The following is a 16119-nucleotide window of genomic DNA, read 5'->3' as shown; positions in this document are numbered from 1 at the left end:
GATCACTTTAACTAAAGATCTAGCAGCTTGACCTCCTCTTCAACAACACAGGTGCTTTAAATAAAAATATTCTGATTTGACACGTGTTTCTCTGCTCTGTTGATGAGGAGGTTCAACCTGTTTTGATCACAAAACAAATACTAACAAAACACATGCCAAAGCACGCAGGGAAGAAATCACTTTTCTTTTGCTTGTAACATTTTAGCTCTCAGTAGATGGGAATGTTCTAATGGAGAGAATGCACTTCAGTGAAAGGGGAATATTCTTCAACTTCAGTTTTTCCCTCCTGTGGCTCAGCAGGTCATCAGTCCCAGTACTTTTGTCTAGTTCCTGCTCATTTTGGTGGAAAAGCACACAGTTCCTGTTACTGATTGTACATCCTGGCATTGGTTCCTGGAATAGCGTCATCAAAATAATTTAGCAGATATAGTCTGTGTGTGTGTATTAATTCAACTTCACCAGTAGACCAGCGAATACAATGTAGGAAATTGACACATTTATTATTTGCCCCCCCTTCCCAATTCACAGTGTTAATAGTCTACCTTGAATATGTCTCACACTTTACACAGAGATTTTCAAAGTAAGATCTCTGGGGATCAGCTCCTTGGGATCTAGACAGACTGTATATATCTGGAATCAAATTAAAGGGAGAAATCGGCACAAATACAAGTACTGGACCATAAAAACGAATTTATAACCACCACTTCTAAAACATTTGGTCAGAGATATTACTTCTTAAAGCGACTTCCTCCCATTGAAGTTGATCAATATTCTCCTTCCATCGTTTGCACCTTTGTTTAACTTTGCCTTGCACCTGTAACTGACTCACAGCAACTTTAACCTGATTTGGAAATGTCTGCTCTCTCTGCTTCTCCTCATTATCTTCTCTCATTGTTGCATTTGCACTGAACTGAAACTCTGAATGTACATCATGACTGTGTGTCCTTGTTCATAGATATGTTTGATTCTATGCCTGAGCAAAGCCCCACCACAGAATCCAAAGCTGCTACCACTCCTAGCGTAGACCTATTTGGTGCAGGTACAGGAGCTGATGATCCATTTCTCTGTGTGGAACCTCTGTCCTCTGGTTTCCATATGTCCAACTCATCTGTCCTCTGTTTTCTATTACCTTGGCGTGGTTGTGTTTCTTTGTCTCCCCATAGTGGTATGAGAACTGTGCATGTACTCTCGCATTCAGTCTTGGAGTGTTGTTGTGGCTGCTTTTCTATATCTCTTCTGTTTTTTTTCTTCTTCTTCCTTATCTCAAATCTGCCACGCTAATGCTTTTCTTTGCTCCTCGTCCTCTATGATTTCATTCTCTCGCTTGCACTGGTCATTAGACCTTCCTGCTGTTTCTCGTGGGCCTTCTCCTTTACCCGAGCCTGCTCCAGCTGGAGATATTGTAATAGGTAAGTTTAGCTGCTCTAGTACCACAGCATTCCTTGCTTCCTATTTAACCCCCTAAAGAGTGGAACAAGAACAGCAGATTCAACTTTTTGATTAGATCTTGGCGCCTGCATGCGTATGCACTCAAAACTGCCAGGTCCACATCCTGCATGCTCCAAGAATGTGGAAACATTTGGGATTCTTGGGTGCTTTCCTTCTTCTGTTATGTCTTTTCTGCATGTTGGCAGCTACATTTCAGACCAAAATGGTTTGGGTTTTTAATTTTCCTCCCTGCCTCTGCTTCTCTGTTTAGACTCGTTTACATCTGCAGCTGCTCCTCCTCCTGCTGCTCCTGCTGCCCTGCACTAGAAGCCTCTTCTCCACCTAAAGCAGAACCTGTACCGGTCATTGACCTGCTGGGTACTTCAGAGCCACACCAACACCTAAAACACACACACAAAAAATCTACCAAATGTCTCATCATTGCATAATTCATATTTCTTCCTTTTTGGTTTGGTTTTCATCTGATTTGTTACAGTAAGAGATGATTGCTTGTAACACTAGCACTAGGAACTGTTTAGTGGGAGAAGGTGCAAAATATATTTTTGCTGTATTTAAATAGATATTAACAAACTATCAACGGAGAAAAGGTGGTACTTTGCAGTACTCTCTAGCTGTACTAATGAAGTATTCCTCTGTTTGGTGTACATTTGATTTATTGTACAAAAGTAAAGGTTGACCTTAGAGTAGAACTAAAGACTGAGTTTTACCCATGTCATTTAATATGTTCATAACTAAAGGTGGCTCAGAAATGTTTACAATTTCAAGCAAAAACTTACATGTTTTCTTAAACAGGGTTTAATAACTGGAATTATGATACCAGCTCAGTGTACCAAGGTCGATGTAGAGTCAAATATAAATACAACAGTTTATAGAGGTGACCTGGTAATAACCTAAACTGTCTCTTCAGAGGGTCATGGTTATTTGTCTTGGCCTATATTGTGTCTCACCATCCCCATCATGTCTTAGTCTGTGGCTCAGGTGTGAACTTTCACCCCTTTCTGCCCTCCATGCTGCTTTTTTGGATGAATGGACGTGGCTGCAGATACATTTGGAGGTGCTGTGGAGGAAACACAGAGCTCTGCTCCTGCAGGGCTGGACGGCGACCTGCTGGGAGGTTAGAGCACAATAGTTTGATTTTTTTTTTTTTAAAAAAAGAAAAAAAAGTGTGGCAGTGAGGTCTTTGACAGGCACACTGCTGGAGAGTCAACTTAAAATTGCTCAGATTTGAACTGGACTTGAATCTATGTGATCACTGTTTCTGAAGTTTCATCATTAATTGTACCAGTGTTTCTACTTGCACCACTAAAAAACACTTCTCTATCTATGCTTTTATCTAATTAAGGTCTGATGTCCCCCACCCTGGCCCCCACTGCTGCTCAAGCCCTGGCTCCCTTGGCTTCGAGCGACCTGTTAGCGTCTAGCTTTGACGGTCTCAGCTCGCTGCCGTCACCGACTCCACCTGTACCTGCTGCAGTTCCTGCAGCAGAACCTGCAACTACCACACCAGCGCCCTCTGGTGGTTTTGATGCATCAAGTAAGTTGGTCAACTATTAGTTCTGTTTTTTTGTTTGTGCTGATTTCGTTCATATGCTTTGTGTCGTATACCGCAGCCGCACATGTCTACAGATTGTATCTGCATGTGGTGAATCAAGTTTGTTCTACTTCATTAAATACGGTTTAATCTCAACATCAGACAGTCATTGGCTCCTGCTGAGAGCTGTACAGCTGCATGAGTAACACACTGACCTGCTGTCGCTGTCTCTGTCCTCCTGACATGACCTGAGTGTTGTTTCTGCTTACAGCCTAATTTCTTAGCACTTTTCTCTCGCTCGTGTTCTCTCACTCACTCTCCCTCCCTCCCTCCCTCTCGTTCTGTCTTTCTCCTTCACACCAATTCTCTTTTTTTTTTATTTCTCACCCCTTTTCCTCACCCACTCCACTCTGCTGGGTCATTGTTTGCTTCTCCCTATCTGTAACCGGTGAGTTTATTTCTGCCGTTCATTGCAGCATGTGCTGTATGGAAGACCCCGCCCCTCGTATTGCAGTTTTTAATATATAAGTATTTGTGCTCTGCATGTTGTAAAAAAATCTGATCCCTGCATGTGATTCAAGTGGACTGATGTCTGTGAAACACACACTTTTTCTAACACATTTCTACTGTTACTACATCAAGCCCAGAATTCTGTAGTAAACTGCAGGTTTTCATTCCATTTTTTAACTAGATTTGTTTTCTCTATATTAACATAAAAATTATTACTATTATCTAAAATGTCGTGTTGTATCCACAACCAATGTTGTTTTAAAAAATAATTGAATCAGATAATTCAAATGAAACATAACCAAGCTGAATGAGTGACTAAGATAAAATGATGAAACTTGTTGTAGCTGTTGGCAGATCTTTTAAATACATGGATACTGATGAGTGTTATTGTATCCACGGATCTGGATCCAGTTGGAATGAAAACCTGTAAAGTCTTTGACCTTGATGACCTCTGTTTTTAGAGTATTTTTTTTTTTTTTTTAGAAATGTAAATGATTTACGGTTCCTGATGAAGAGAACCAACACAGTCAAATACAGTGGATTTACTTCAGTCTCTCTGAATGCTCTAATGTACTCAGTCCTCCATTGTGCACGGGGAATGAAAACCTGTAAAGTCTTTGCCCTTTCTGACCTCTGTTTTTAGAGGATTTTTTTTTTTTTTTAGAAATGTAAATGATTTACGGTTCCTGATGAAGAGAACCAACACAGTCAAATACAGTGGATTTACTTCAGTCTCTCTGAATGCTCTAATGTACTCAGTCCTCCATTGTGCACGGGAGGCACTGATGATCAATCAATGGATTGCCTCCCACAAATGCACACCTACAGTCCTAAAGGGCCAGATTAAACATCTGCAGATTTTAAGATGCTCTTGTTACTGTCTTGTCCTCAAGTGTTCGGTGGATTAGGTGATTTGCTGATGCCTGCAGTAACACCCCAGAGCACAGGGGGCAGCACAGCGGGCAGCGTAGGAACTCCGGGTGGAGCAGTAGGTGGCATGACAGCCGCTCCCCTGGCAACACCACCTTCTACAAAGACCATTTCAGGAGACTTGGACTCATCACTGGCCAACCTGGTTGGAGGTAGACAGCAGATTTGTTTTTACCCCTGAACTCAGATATTTCAAAACACGATTTATCAAAGTGAATTTCATGTGTTATGATGTTTTCCCTCTTTTCAGACCTGGGAATGAAGAAAAAGTAAGTCTAGAGATTGATGAATAAATGTTTATTTATTTGTAGGTTTTGTGATTTGATCCCAACATGTGTTTGACCTCATTCAGGGATCCACAGAGTGAGAAGAAGTTGACAGGTGGCGCCAACTGGATGCCACAGGTCGCCCCCACCAGCTGGGCTGCACCTGGAGCCCCAATGGTCAGCAGAGACTCATAGGATTTACCTCCCAGAGTAACATTTGGTGTCAAATTTAATGTTTTACTTTTAGACCCTGGCAGTCTGTGTCTAGGCTGGCTAGGAGGCTATTTTTTTTGCTTTGTTCCACGCAAGTTGTGTTTTCACACCATTGGTTCATATACAGTACGTGACTGAGGTCTGTCTCCTCAGACTGGTGCCACCTCTGGAGCTCCTGGGGCACCGGGCGCAGCACCACCTCCAGGAGCCATGGTGCCACCGATGAGTGCACAGCCTGGCTTTGGCATGGTGAGAACTACTACGTACTGTATAGTTAGAGTTGAATCCATTCTGCTCAACAGTGTTGTTCTGCTGCAATAGGTCAAGAGACATGCATCTGTGTTGTTTCTGTCTGTACAGCCTCCAGCAGCAGGGCCTGGAGCTCCCATGATGCAACCCATGATGGCTCAGCCGATGATGGGGCAGCCCATGATGAGACCTCCCTTCACAGGCATGGCTGGAGCAGCGCCTGGAGCACCAGTAACGCACCAGACTTACTACTGGTACACATTTGTGTTCAAATATGTGTTGGCTGGTGCTTATGTTTTCATATTTGTTTCACAGCTTTCTCCAGGACCAGCAACCCAAAGTCCTAAGAAGCCCAAGGACCCACTGGCAGAACTTGACCTCAAGGACTTCTTATAACGCCCCAGGTGTGAACAGGGTTAAAGAGTCTGGGTGAAAACAGGCTCGTGTTGTTTAGTTCTTTAGCTGAAGGATGGCATAGAATTGATCCTTATGTGTCTTAAGGACCACATTCTTAGAATATGAGATTGTACAAATGATTACCAGGGATTTTGGAGAAAAGAGTGATGGAAATTTCTCACCTTCATTCAAAGCCAATTGGCCAACAGCCAATCAAAAGAGGGAATGGCTCTAGAATATCAGATATGAAAACAAGAAAACAATTTTAAATAGGGAGAGAGGGGGAGTACCAACACCTTTGGTTTTCATCAGACACAGTTGTTTAGTGTGTGATCGTCAGGAGTTCTGTTGTCATAAAAAAAACCTGCTGAATCCAGTCTGCTGGTGCGTACTCCAAGCCTTTTTAAAATCTGTAAAAACTGTAGTTATCTAGTTACCTAGGCATGGATGACCAACAAAAGATTTGTTTAAAAGAAAGGACTGTAAACCAGTATTCAGATGTACTGGTATACTATATAGTATACAAAGGTCAAATACCTGGATTTTAAAATCCAGAGAGAAATTCCAAGAGAAATGACTGATGTTTCCTTTATTCCAGCTTTGTCTCTTCTCTGGAGCATGAAGGGCCGCCTCACAGTTTTTTTACCTGGTGTCCGTCGAACATCTCAGGATGCCGGTGATGCGCAGCCTCTCGACTCAACACCACTAACTTCTCCTCTCCCTTCCCTGTCCATCCGCACCCCCGCCCTACTTCTGTGTGATGTCGTAGCGAACCATAGCAGATAATATCTAATTATAAGAGAGACAAAAAAAAAAATGAGCGTGTGCTTACGTACGTAGATGTTTCAATCTTTTGTCTAAACAATACAAAACAAAAACCTGAAAAAAAAAATCCAAACGTAAAGGAGTGAAAGTGAAGGCGTACACGTGTTTAAACTTCTTTCTAGTGTTGCGTTGAATGATGGATGTGCTTTAGTGTCATAAGCTCCGCCCACTGCCCTGTATTTATTTGTCTTCGCCTCCTTGTGAAGGAGGAGCAGCTCCTGCTCCACTCTGACCTGAGAAGAGTGGAGGAAAAACAAAAAACAAAACAAACAAAGCCCTGTTAGATTTTCAGAGAATTACTGTATGTGGTGTGTTGTTTACAGAAAGGTCCTCTTGATGTACATAGATTCTCCGGTGAGGATTCACTCTGTGTCCTGTGTGTCTGTATGAAGAGAATTCTAAATGTGAATCTGACATGAAACTGTCCAAAGTCGTGTGAGTATCCTTCTATTTCCCATCGTCACCGTCATCCGAAAGTATTTGGAAACGAATAGGAAAACCGTTACATGATGAATCTATTGTATAGTTAAATGAATTTCTGTGGGCTTCTCAATCATGACAACCAGCAAAATATGAGTTCAGTTAGGTTTTTTAATTACATTTGACTTCTGTTCATTTTTTTGAAAGTTGTCCTTTGCTGCCATTGCTATTGAAAAGCACATCTTACATATTAATTCCTCTAGAATGAAAGAAAAAGAAAATCTGTAGTTAAATTAAAATTGTATTCAATTTCTTCACAGATTGTTGCTTTAATCACTGTTTACAGTCATGTCAGACTTCTGATGCAGTTTGTTAATGTTCAACAGCATCTTCAGGTTAAATGCAAACAAAGTGAGAAAACTCTAACTTAAAAAAGAAATTCCAGAGCAGATCTTTTCAGTGTATTTCCCTTCACATTTAATAATCAGACATTATTTTAATATATCTCGGTTCATCGAATCGTGTATTTAAAGCCATTACTATTGTTGGGATATTTTACTAAGGTTTGTTTATGTAAACAGTGAGATTTGACCAATACATAATCTCTCTGTCACTGTGGCAGTCTCTCTGATTTCTGTCATGGCTTGTGCGGCCACATGAGGGCACCATTTACCCCAAACCGTGATCTTCTCTCAGACGAGCCTTCACACAAACTACTTGTGTTGCCATCGACGTTCTCTGAAATTAATTTGTCCTGGTGTTGACGTGTTTGTGGACAGCTAGACAGCGCCACTCCCTGGTGCTGCTCTGTCGACAGGCCACACTGTGTGAAGGTCAGACTGGTCATGTCAGTAGATTGTGGTGAGAATCTGGCGAGACTGGACAGAAAGTGTTGGTGGATAACTGACGTTTTACATGACTTTAATATTATAGATTGTATTTTTGTTTGGTTGTAAATTTTATTTTAGTTACGATGGCCGTCCCCAGTGCATGTAAGCCCTTGAGATGCAATAAATTCAATGACGGATAAAAGTGTCTTTAAAGGAGTTTTTATTTTCAACTAAGTTTTTCATCTTTTAAAAGAGCCTGTATTCAGTTCTAGGATTATTACCTGTTGGAAACATCACTTATACAGAAAACTAAAATGGAGGATTTGAGGAGAAATGGAAAAGTCATTTTCAGTAAAAAAAAAACAAAAACTTTAATTTGTCTATTAATCTTTGACCTTGCTCCAATAATCAACACTGTTTGGTTATATGATTTTTCTACCACCTCCCAACATGAGCCATAATGCAGCACTAAACCATTACATAGCACATCATCATCCAATCATGTTATCCATGTTACGCACTCTGTAGAATTCGGTGTTATGATGAAGTTTGGACAACGACAGACCTGACTCTATATTTACAGCAGGTCTGTGCTACATCAGCAGTAAGATTCATTTTTCCCAGGTGGCTGGAAAACACCCCAGCAGAATTAGTCAAGTTTTGGGTCAATATATATTTTCTATAATTTTCTGCCTCTACGATTGTCTTAATGCCATGTTGCATTACTTCTGTGCATCCAGAACTGGTGCATGTCAAGTTCTGGATGCACAGAGGGAAGTGGACTGAAAAGAACCACAATAATCATCAGCTCTGTGACTATACTTAATATATAAATAAATGTTGGATACAAAACTGCGGCTCAAGACTTATGCAAACCACTGTGTATGGATTTGATGAGTCCAAATTATGCCCCGGTGATCTTTCTTTTGCTGAATTGCAAAAATGCCTTCCCGCACTCAGCAGAACTTTCTATAGCCATCGGTTCTTTCTTTAAAAAGAACTTCATGTCCATGTCTAGTTTTAACACGTTGTAATTTCCGTCAGCCTTGTGTTAGATTATCGTAGTCGACGTGACACTGTGCAAACCAGAGACAATGTAGAATACTGTAATTACCCCGGCAGAAGACCACTGACTGATGTTTGCCTCTAGCCTGTGCTATAAATCTCTCATGTATGGACTGTGATTATATGTGCAGTGATTTGTCAGGGGTCTGGAGAGAAGAATAGAGGCGTCGAGATGTAGGAAAATGTTGGCTCACGATCACAGGTCAGGACAGTGTTGTGGTGACATGGGATTTATTAGGGAGTTAGTAGAACAACATCCAGGTATCACAGTGTCATCGAAGATGAAGTGTCATGCAGGTGACAGTGAGCATCAGACTGGAGAAACAAAATTGTATGTGACCTTAGACGTGGCAAACATGAGCGAGCCAAATGGGCTGGTCTGACGATGACAGAGACTGCAGGTCTGTTGGAGTTTTCCCACACAGTTAGACATGGGTTTCTTTAACGTCAGCTGTTAGTAGTCAGTCTATAGTAGTTAATGTCCTCAACAGCTTCCAGATCTTAGTCCAACACAGCATCATTAGGATGAGGTGGAGCAGAGGAACCGCAGCTACTTTTAAAACAAAAATGAAGCATTGATAACAGCTGAACAGCAAAACCTTGAACTGACACAGTCACCGATCTGCCCCTAATGAAGTTCGCTATCAGGACTGTCACAGACACACACACATACACACGAGCAGATCTCTTGGTTTAATGGCAAAAAATGTTTTCACTCAGCAACATTAATTCCAGATTAACATCAGGCATTTGGTATTTGAAAACATAGTTTGGAACATGAAAACATCACAACCCATTTTATATTGCATCTGATTGGTATTTACCTGGACTGTATGTCATTTGATCATTAAATCCCCCTTAAAATGACAGAAATCTACAAAGTCTCAAGTAAACTGTTAAAGGGTTCAGTCCCATGTTAACACAGCACAAATATGTAGCCTCACATTAAATACATAGTTACAGTACTAGGCTATCAATATATGTACTGAGAACCACGCCCCACCCCCCAACCCATAAAAAACAATTTTATAAATTAGCACCACGTCTTCTTAACAAGCACCGATAATATTATGCGCACAACAATGAAACCACATTTCACTGCTTTGCATAAACAGAAAAAAAAACTGATATCCAGAATCCACAAGGACCCTTTCTTTATGGTGACAAAATAGTCAAGAAGAACAAAATCTAGATATATACAATGATATAAAAACACCAGCTCATTACATTAAAGTGTTAAAAAAGTTCTATATTTATTAGCTCTATATTTAGTTTTTATAACAATTTTGTTTCTCCTCTTATGTTAAAGCTAAAGCTGCTAATTTCTCATACAGTGGTCGTGTGTAATGGAACCAGGACACACTCACACATGTGTAACTTTACTGTACAAAATGGGGACAAAAAAATTTCAAATGTAAAAAAAAGAAAAAATGTAAATACATACAACTTTTTAGTCATTTTTTTAAGCAAATAAATAAGAAAACCCATAGGCCACCCAATCTGTGGATGAGTCCCTGTTGTTACCTGACACTAGGTTTACATGGTGTGTACGGTATTAGAATTAAACTGAATTCTACACATTGCAGGACAAAAATGTGTGGACAAATGTCAAACAATAACACCAACATATTTAATTTTAACTGTTTTCTCATCTTTTGTGTACTACACTAAAATAAAAAATGATTTTCTGAGAAAAAAATTCTTAATAAATTCTAGACTATGGAAAAGGAGGTTCAAAATCAAAGCTTTTCTCACAAACAGGGCTAAACCAGGCTGAAGCAAGTCTACTGATTAAATGTAATGATCTAATGAGAAAAACTCTTCATTCATCTGGCACAAAAACAAAATGTAACATCATTTTAAGAACAAAATTTACACAATGGAACATGGTGCTGGCACCAAATGACATTTAAAATGCAGATTGTAATTTTGAAATTAAATATTTTGATGTCATTGGTTTACATAGGAAAAAAAACATTGCCTATCAACGTAGGTGTGTTAACTATTTGTATCCACCGGGTGGAAGCACTGATGAGAGGCACAGGAGGTGACAGGAAGGAAGAGAAAAAGAGAGGCAGTCTTCGGGCCCCTGCTTGGAGACAAGAGGTTGAAGGTTGGGGGTGGATGGGGTTAGAAACGATCAGGTGATCAGGGTCCAGTCTTGTCTTAGGCCACCTGGCACTCACTTGAGTTCCCGTGCACCCAGTAGCAGATCTGAGCATATTTGGCAGGCGTTATTCTCACCGCCACATTGTAATCCTGCTGCATTCCATTCCCGTTTACATCCACCCACTGGTGGCCGGAGAAAATGCCGATGATCTTCCTCTTCCACTTTTTCTTGCCAGGCTCTTTAAGGCGGATGTAGACTCCGGAGCCACTGGAGCCGGGTTTGGCATCGCAGTACTGATAAAGTAAATCGTTGGACTCGTCAGACACGGAGCAGAAGCGATAGACCAGGTTTCCAGGACGGTCATCGTCAAAACCAGAGAAGTGGATCCTCCCAGCGGGAAGCTTCTTGACGGAGGGCACGACTCCCAGATCCATGTGTTTGACCTTGGGAGCTTTCTTCAACTCTAGAACGGCGTAGTCGAAGTCTGCAGCCAGTCCATTAGACACTCCTTTGAACCAGCCCTTAGGAATCTGGGTCTGTTTGACCCTGGTCCACCTGAAGGAAGGTTTCTCTGACTCTGCGCTCCTGCGACTCCTGCTCTTCCTTCCTTTCCCTCTTCCCTTTTGCTCTCCTTTTCCACCATTCTCCTCTCTTTCCATTTCTTCCTCTTGATCTTTCTCTCCCTTCCTCCTTTTCCCTTTCCCTTTCCCTCGTCCACCTCTCCCCTTGCCTCCTTTGCCTCGTCTGGACTTCTCCTTCAGAATTCCCACACGGAGCTTCTGGGCTCCGTTGAGATAATCCTTCCCATCATGGACGCAGTGAGCAGCAGTCAGGACATGTTTGGGAGACACTAAAACCCCAGAACACCCTGTGGAGATCTTCACAGAGGTGGAGAAAGGATATTTGGTGGAGAACTGCTTATCAGAGATGGTGAAGCGAGTGTCCGTGCCGTAGACCTCTCGTTTGTGGCGCAGCTTATTCGTGGAATTCCTGGGCCAGTCGGTCACCTCGTTGAGCCCTTGGACCGACACCGAGGTTAAAGTACGTGTACCGTTTTCATAGACGGTCTCGTAGGACAGGAACTTCTCCAGGTCGTGCAGAGAAGGACCAGGAAGGTGACTCTGACATTCAATCCCACAGGTTCCACTCAACTCCAGTTGTGGACGGGCGGAGAAGTTGGGGCTGCTGAGATGAACGGTGTGTTGTTTCCTCAACACAGGAACCTTCCACTGTGGCCAGGTGTAGTCATCACTGACTGTGTTCTCCTCAGCAGCTGCAGTCACAGCCAGGACCACCAGCAGCAGGAAACACAGAGGTGTGAGGCCCATTGTTCAGCTGGGCCTGGCTCTGGAACATAAAGAAACAGGAAGGAACATTTAGGAGAACCCTTTGAATATAGAATTCAGAATAATAATAGAATCAGAATAGAATCAGATCAGTGACATTGCCAGAAGGTTCCAGGGATTGTTGCATTAGTAGGAACCTCTAGAAGAATCACTAGTACTAGTAAAGAAACAAACAAACAAACCATATTAAAGTAACAGAACATTTCTGGACTCAACATGCTGATGTGTTCTTGGGCAAAACAACCCAACAACTATCTCACACTTCATCACTTTGATTTTTTTAAATTATTACTTACAGATGGCCTTATTAACACTGTGACTACATGACTGTAATGGATACATAAGATGTATTTTAGTCTAAGGATACATGAAGAAATATGCAGTTGTTGCCTCATTATCATTATGTTTAAATACAGTGTGTATTTAAACACCGATATCAACACAAAATCAAACAGCGACCCTAGGCTTCCTGAATGACCTAACTACAGGGTAAAACTAACAGTTAATAACACTGGTGAACGGTGAGCCGGGTAAATTAAATTAACTTGAACTCGAACATAACTTGATACTTTGATGCATTTCCACAGGAACTGATGGATGAATATATGAATGATGAATAATAACAGCTGATTTTTCTATTTCTGATTTCCTGACATGACATCCTTGCAGTAAGTCCTTGGTTTGACTTCAGTCTTGACCAGACTCTGGAAGACTTTATTGTGGTAAAAATCTGTGTTTAATGTCACTGATTTACCACTGTCTTCAATGGACTACTATATTATAGGGATCATAATTTAAAACTCTTTACCCTGAGTGTCAAGGTTGATGGTGTAAATTCTGAGAAACCAAATGCAATATGATGACAAAGCAAACAGTTGCCAGAGTAGGCTGTGGGTTCAAAGACCCTTTAATAAAACACAAGGCAAAGTGAATCGTTTCAGCTGATACCAATAAGAATTAGCCAGTGTATTAAAAAACAGTCAAAGAGAAGAACAGAAGGGAGTAGATCCAAAACCTTTAGCCAAATGTGTCAAAAATGTATTAAGGAGCTGCTAACAGCTAGTCAACAAACCAAGGGTAAATCATCATTACTTGTTGCAGCAAACAATCTTTAATGAGCCTTAAGCAAGGCAAATGAGAGAAAAACTACAACAACCCCCAACCATCGGTACCGATAAAAACAGTTCTATTTACAACCACAGGGTGGCAGTGAAGAGTCTTAATATTATTTATAAATGCAGATTATCGTCAGGGAAATCCCAGCAAATCTGCCTAAATCCCCTTTTTCACTTTATTAAAATCCTTTCGTGTTGTAGAACGAATGGTGTCACTGGTCTTAAAATAATCTCCAGCTCTGACAACATTTTCTCTGGAGCTGATGCATGTGCTGTGGTGGTTTTGGAGAAGATTGATGTCCCCCCCAAGTCTGTCAGGAGGCTGCGGGCAGAGAAAAGGGAGAGATGAACCCCGAATCCTCTGACTGGGCTGAGACAGTGGCTTGGAGGTTTGCCACAATGGTCAACCTTCTCTCTCAGTAATGACCATATCTGGTTTCTTTAGCTCCACTTCACTCCTTGTCCAGGGACAGAGATGACAATAAAACAGTGTAGAGACGGTGCAGGCTGCAGACTCAGCTGATAATCTCTGCTCCTGCAGTCAAAGTGTGAGGCCGGCAATAAGCCGTGATCCCTGTAAAGAGAGTTGCAGCGTGGGATCGCTCTAACAGATTTAGGATGTTGTGTCACTGAGCCGCAGAGTCGGAGAACCAGAGGTCCACAGACACTCGTTCTCTTTCAATTACATGTTGGTGCAGCATGGGAATGGGATGTTGCCTGGTTTTGTCAAAGCTCCAGGACACTTAGAGGAAGAGCTGTGTGTGTGCGTGTGTGGCATCCCGTGTGGACCATATTCAACACTCAACCTGTGGGTCACAACCTGAGATATTTGGCTGTCATATGTGTTGTGCACAGCTTTGTCTGTTTGTTTGTTGTTCTTTCCAGTCTCCAAAACAACAGCTTTCCCTAAATAGAAACTTTGAAAATCACTGCTTAGTTTTGACAGTAACATTTTTTTCATTTATTTTTTTTGCTGAACCTGCAAAACTTTTCCTCGCCTTCTATTCCAGCTTTTGTTCTGTGAGTCCGTGCCCTGCCATGTGCCACACAGCCTCCAATAAAACAAACCCAGCCGCCAACAACTGACCACAGTCATAAAAGCCAAGGCTGCAGCAGCTGTAAAACACCCTCCACATAGAAGAGGATGCAGAAAAATGACCCAGAGTTTTTGGATAACTTCACACTCCCACCATCAGCAGACTGAACGAACCCAGAAGAAAGCCTGCAATTATTCAGGACACGGAGTGGAAACTGATACGGTGCCATCACCGTGGCTCTGTCACAGGAGGCGTTCGATTTCGCTACTTTTCCACTGCTGTCAGCTGAACACATAGCTGTGCCCCCTCCATCCATCTATTCATCCATCCATGGAGACAAGTATCTGTTTTTTTAATCACGTGACCAACAGATGGCGCCGTGGCGCATCTGTCCAGCTTCCCTTCAGTATGTGCCAGCACTTCATCAACTTTAGCAAAAGGGAAATCTATTTAATTGAGTTTGGTACATTTGATTTACTTCAACCTCTTTTTCCCTCCTCAGACACCAGACTCTGCTATTCAAAACATTTGAGCTTCCAAAACTTCATCCAACAAACAAAGAACCATATTCAATCACTGACAAAATGAGCCCCAAGCTAAAATCCACTGAAAGGTGAAAAGAAAAGAAAAGAAAAGAAAAGAAAAGAAAAGAAAAGAAAAGAAAAGAAAAGAAAAGAAAAAGCAGTAAATGTTAAAATCCTTTGGAGAAGTGATACTTAAAGAAATGTTTTCACCATAAGGACGATGCATCTTTCACTGGCACAGCAGGGCTTTTTCTCATGCAGTTCTCAATAAAATACACAGGACAAGTCAGCAGAAATATAAAAACAAATCTGCAGATTGTCAGTAGATATGAGAATTGAAGTATAAATATAATAATGCACTCAGCTACAATAACTCAAAAAGTTAAATGAAAAAAAAAATCCAGATTCCAGGACATCCATCTTACCTGCTTGCATCCGATTGCTAAATAAATTCAAATCCGTAGTGTGCTATTTGTTTGTTTTTCCTTTTGGTATAATATATAAATATATGTTTATGTAGAGAAAATATGATCCTCAGCTGGTTCTAGTGCATCCCAGATCTCCAGGTCTCAGCAGGGCGACTGCTCTCTGCTCCTCATGACTCCTCTAGAGAAGCTGAGAGAGAAAGTCGCAGCCAGGGACGCTGTGCTCAGGCTGCACTTGATGCTGAGGAGGAGGAGGAGGATAGGCAGGAGGAAGGAGTGATGAGGGGGAGGGCAAGAAGTAGGAGAGGGAAGGGAAAATGTCTAACTTGTCACAACAGCTGTTCACATATGGGTGGGACCAGAGAGAGAGAGAGAGACAGACAGACAGAGAGAGACAGAGACACTGCATGTACTGGGTGAAGTTGGCGGTGCATTCAGGAGCAAGAGCGTGAAGGGGAGACAGAGAGAGAGAGAGAGAGAGAGAGAGAGAGTTAGTTTGCTGAGTTCAATTACAAAATAAATATTATAAAATTAAAAATAAAAAAAAATCAATTCTTAAAATTACACACTTCTGCATGCTACAAAAATTGGTATTTACCAGAGGAAAAAAATAAAATAAAATATTTAAATACCATGAAATTTATAAACAACTTTATAAACAATTGCTTATAACTCTACAAAAATAGGACAAAGAGTTAAAGTAAAGCTAACAACTACAAACTAGCTATATATGTATATGTAACTGTACATATACAGTATATGTATATATACAGAGAGGGGCGGGGCAGGTTTATATATAGAAAGGAGCAATCTTTTGATTAAGCATAAAAACTGCTGCTGAATGTACTTCACCTTCGAACCCTGTATGCGCTACTGGG

The 16119-nt window shown here is 41.3% G+C and overlaps 2 protein-coding genes across 2 annotated transcripts in view; one reads left to right on the top strand and one right to left on the bottom strand.

Annotated features, from left to right (window-relative positions):
• snap91a (synaptosome associated protein 91a) overlaps positions 1-7558 on the top strand; it is a 30755-nt gene extending 23197 nt beyond the window's left edge. The window contains 13 exon segments of the mRNA XM_017038047.2: positions 956-1039; positions 1341-1409; positions 1700-1743; positions 1746-1806; positions 2492-2563; positions 2792-2983; positions 4384-4572; positions 4671-4689; positions 4773-4863; positions 5053-5148; positions 5260-5379; positions 5464-5552; positions 6143-7558. Of these exon segments, the coding sequence (XP_016893536.1) occupies positions 956-1039; positions 1341-1409; positions 1700-1743; positions 1746-1806; positions 2492-2563; positions 2792-2983; positions 4384-4572; positions 4671-4689; positions 4773-4863; positions 5053-5148; positions 5260-5379; positions 5464-5544 (1118 nt within the window). The 3' untranslated portion in view covers positions 5545-5552; positions 6143-7558.
• A 1804-nt stretch (positions 7559-9362) lies between these two features.
• Positions 9363-15727, bottom strand: prss35 (serine protease 35). The gene is made up of 2 exons (XM_008323640.3): positions 15242-15727; positions 9363-12141 (listed from the first exon to the last, which is right to left on the bottom strand). The coding sequence occupies exon 2, from the start codon at positions 12120-12122 to the stop codon at positions 10851-10853; it is 1272 nt and encodes a 423-aa protein (XP_008321862.1). The 5' UTR covers positions 12123-12141; positions 15242-15727; the 3' UTR covers positions 9363-10850.
• Between the last annotated feature and the right edge of the window lie 392 nt (positions 15728-16119).

The sequence above is a fragment of the Cynoglossus semilaevis genome, chromosome 13 (genome assembly GCF_000523025.1).
Source record: "Cynoglossus semilaevis isolate Cse_v1.0 chromosome 13, Cse_v1.0, whole genome shotgun sequence".
Classification (NCBI taxonomy): Eukaryota; Metazoa; Chordata; class Actinopteri; order Pleuronectiformes; family Cynoglossidae; genus Cynoglossus; species Cynoglossus semilaevis.
The sequence above is the reverse complement of the archived record's forward strand: the minus strand, read 5'-3'. Positions and strand labels throughout refer to the sequence as shown.

Coding starts and splice junctions, on each gene's coding strand:
- prss35 (XM_008323640.3), bottom strand. CDS start 12,122: ATGGGCCTCACACCTCTGTGTTTCCTGCTGCTGGTGGTCCTGGCTGTG.